The sequence below is a fragment of the Corvus brachyrhynchos genome, unplaced genomic scaffold (genome assembly GCF_000691975.1).
Source record: "Corvus brachyrhynchos isolate BGI_N302 unplaced genomic scaffold, ASM69197v1 scaffold351, whole genome shotgun sequence".
In the NCBI taxonomy this organism is placed as follows: Eukaryota; Metazoa; Chordata; class Aves; order Passeriformes; family Corvidae; genus Corvus; species Corvus brachyrhynchos.
Window position 1 is genome coordinate 444,827 of NW_008236203.1, and position 2,300 is coordinate 447,126.

The 2,300-nt window shown below is 50.9% G+C and overlaps 1 protein-coding gene across 1 annotated transcript in view; it reads left to right on the forward strand.

Annotated features, from left to right (window-relative positions):
- The window catches only part of OCRL (OCRL, inositol polyphosphate-5-phosphatase), a 44,835-nt gene that overhangs the window by 23,171 nt on the left and 19,364 nt on the right, over window positions 1–2,300 (forward strand). Inside the window, exons 9-13 of the mRNA XM_017741001.1 lie at window positions 241–320; window positions 1,168–1,206; window positions 1,633–1,740; window positions 1,813–1,896; window positions 2,207–2,300. Coding sequence (XP_017596490.1) covers window positions 241–320; window positions 1,168–1,206; window positions 1,633–1,740; window positions 1,813–1,896; window positions 2,207–2,300 — 405 coding nt within the window. The remainder of the gene's footprint in view (window positions 1–240; window positions 321–1,167; window positions 1,207–1,632; window positions 1,741–1,812; window positions 1,897–2,206) is intronic.

Below are 2,300 nucleotides of genomic sequence, written 5' to 3' on the forward strand. Positions count from 1 at the left end.
CGCCGCTGCGGCCCCGGTGCTGGACCTGCCCCGTGGCAGGGAGGGTGCAGCAGCTCTTACTTCTCCCCCCGGGTGTCCGCGTCCTGCACGGTCTCGCCTTCGTTGCCTTTTTCCTCCTCCTGCCCCAGAAGCTTAGCGATAGAAATCAAACATTGTGTCTCTGTACACACAGCTCCCATTTGTGTGTGCGTGAACAGGGCGTTGCTGCCGGGTCTTTACAAGCCTTCCTTCTGTCTGCAGGGTCGTTATTCGCTCCCAGGAGAAAGAAAACTCTGATCCGGATTATATTCCCATCAATAGCCGCTTTAAATGTGTGCAAGGTACTGACTGCTGGGGGAAAGGCTGAGAATCTCCTGCTGTTCATCCACAAACCCCAAATTTAGTGGTGTTTCCTGAACTGCCTCCTGAGCCAGTGGCTTTCCCTGTGAAACAGCAACTCACATTTTATGGAATCCCCTTGTTCCTCATCCAAGCAGGTTGTCAGCCCACGTCAGCATGCAGTTGTGAGGAACTTGGCTGCCTCCAATGCGTGGTGGGCTTGGCATCACACAGAGCCAACACATGCAGAACCTGGTTTCCGGGTCTGGAATTTGGTGTCTGTCTCTTGGGCTTCTCTGCTATGCCAGGAGTTGAGAGCTGTTGCCTGATTCCTGCATGTTTACATCTAAACTTCCATAAGGTCTAGCAAGCTCTCAGCTCCCAACAGCTACATGTTGGATGAGGAAAGGCTTTAGGCCTTGTCTTGGAAGGACTTAAATAGCAGCAAGTGGCCCTGGGGCAAATCCTTGTCAGGAGTAAAAGCCCCTTTTCCTGGATTTGCTGATTCCCTTGTGTGCAGTTTGGTGATGTTCTGCCCCGGTCTTGCTCTGTAGAGAAGCTCTGAAGCTCCTTGTCAAGTTGGTCTTTCCCAAAGTAGCTGCACTGGTGGGGAAGAACCGTCCAGGTGTATGAGAACTGTGTGGTGGGAATCTCCCTGGGACGCTTGTTGGGAGGTGCCTGTCCAGCTTCTTTCTGCCAGAACTGTTAGGAACATACAGATGTAAATTAGAGCTCTTTGTTCCTCTGTCAGGACTCTTATGGCTGGTAGCAGGCAGTGTAATTATATGAGTCCTCAATTACTGCAGCATCCAGTGTGAGCTCTACTGATCCTGGTTTTCTCTTTTCTAGAGGCAGAAGAAACTCTGCTGATTGATATAGCTACAAACAGTAAGTTTTATAAGGGCAGTGGTGTCGCTAAAGGTCCTGTCAGGGAACAGCCACTGGTGCTTGTCTTGCCTTCCAGTCTTCCCCCAGGCTCTGTGTTTGTCCTCTGCTCAAACAGGGATTGTTTTCCCTCTGATGTTGTCATCTGGCTCTGTCAGACACTCGGTTGTCATGACAGACAAGGTTTGAAATGCAAATGATTTAAATGTTTGCAATTTTTCTTCCTGCTTTTAGAGCTCTTCTCTTCAAGATTGCAGTAGGGAGAAGGATTCCTAAAGCCAGGAGAACGTGCTAGGGATACCCCAAGCAGGGTGGGGGGACCTCAGAAACGCAGGGAGAGTAACTTAGGTGCAGGTTTCCATCACAAACAACACCTGGAAGCTCTCTGTGAGCCAGCCTGGGCTGACTCAGTGAGTGTGTTTGAAGCAGGCTGCAAGGTCCGGATACAGGGCGACGAGACGCCGGAGCGGCTCTTCGAGATCCCTGACGAGGAGCGCTGCTTGGGATTCCTGTCGGAAGTGCAGAGCATTCAGGAAGGTGAGCAGGCTTGCACCTGTGCATGTGAAATCCTCTGCCAGCAGTTTCTGACAGGGATGGGCTTTTTTCCAGCCCAGCTGAAAGCATCTCTTCCTGAACCTAAGGACTCATCCATCTGGCATCAGGTGGAGAAGAGCCTCACAGGTCTATCTCCAGGTACAGTTGGCTTTGCTCTGGGGCGTGTGCAGTGCTGGGGTGCCCAGGGTGGGAGCTGAGTCTGGCCCTGCTCCGTTGTCTGTTAATTCCTTCCAGAGTGCTATTTTCACCCTTGGTTTGTGCATGTTAAGCTCCTTCCTGCCTTGACTTGTGGTTAGTGCCCCTTTCTCCCGTTTCCAGGGTCACACAGTTGATACATTCCTACTATCATTTGGTTTTTTGCTTTCTGTGGAGTTACGTTTTTTCCCTTCTTGATCTGAGGTTTTTCGAATTGTTTCTGAGGGTGTTTTTCTTGGATTTTTCGTTGCAGGAGCTCTGGGATTTGAGGATGACTTCAACACTCTGAGCCTAGAGGAGAAAAGGAACATGCAAAACCACCAAACGGGATCTCGGCGGGAGCCCCC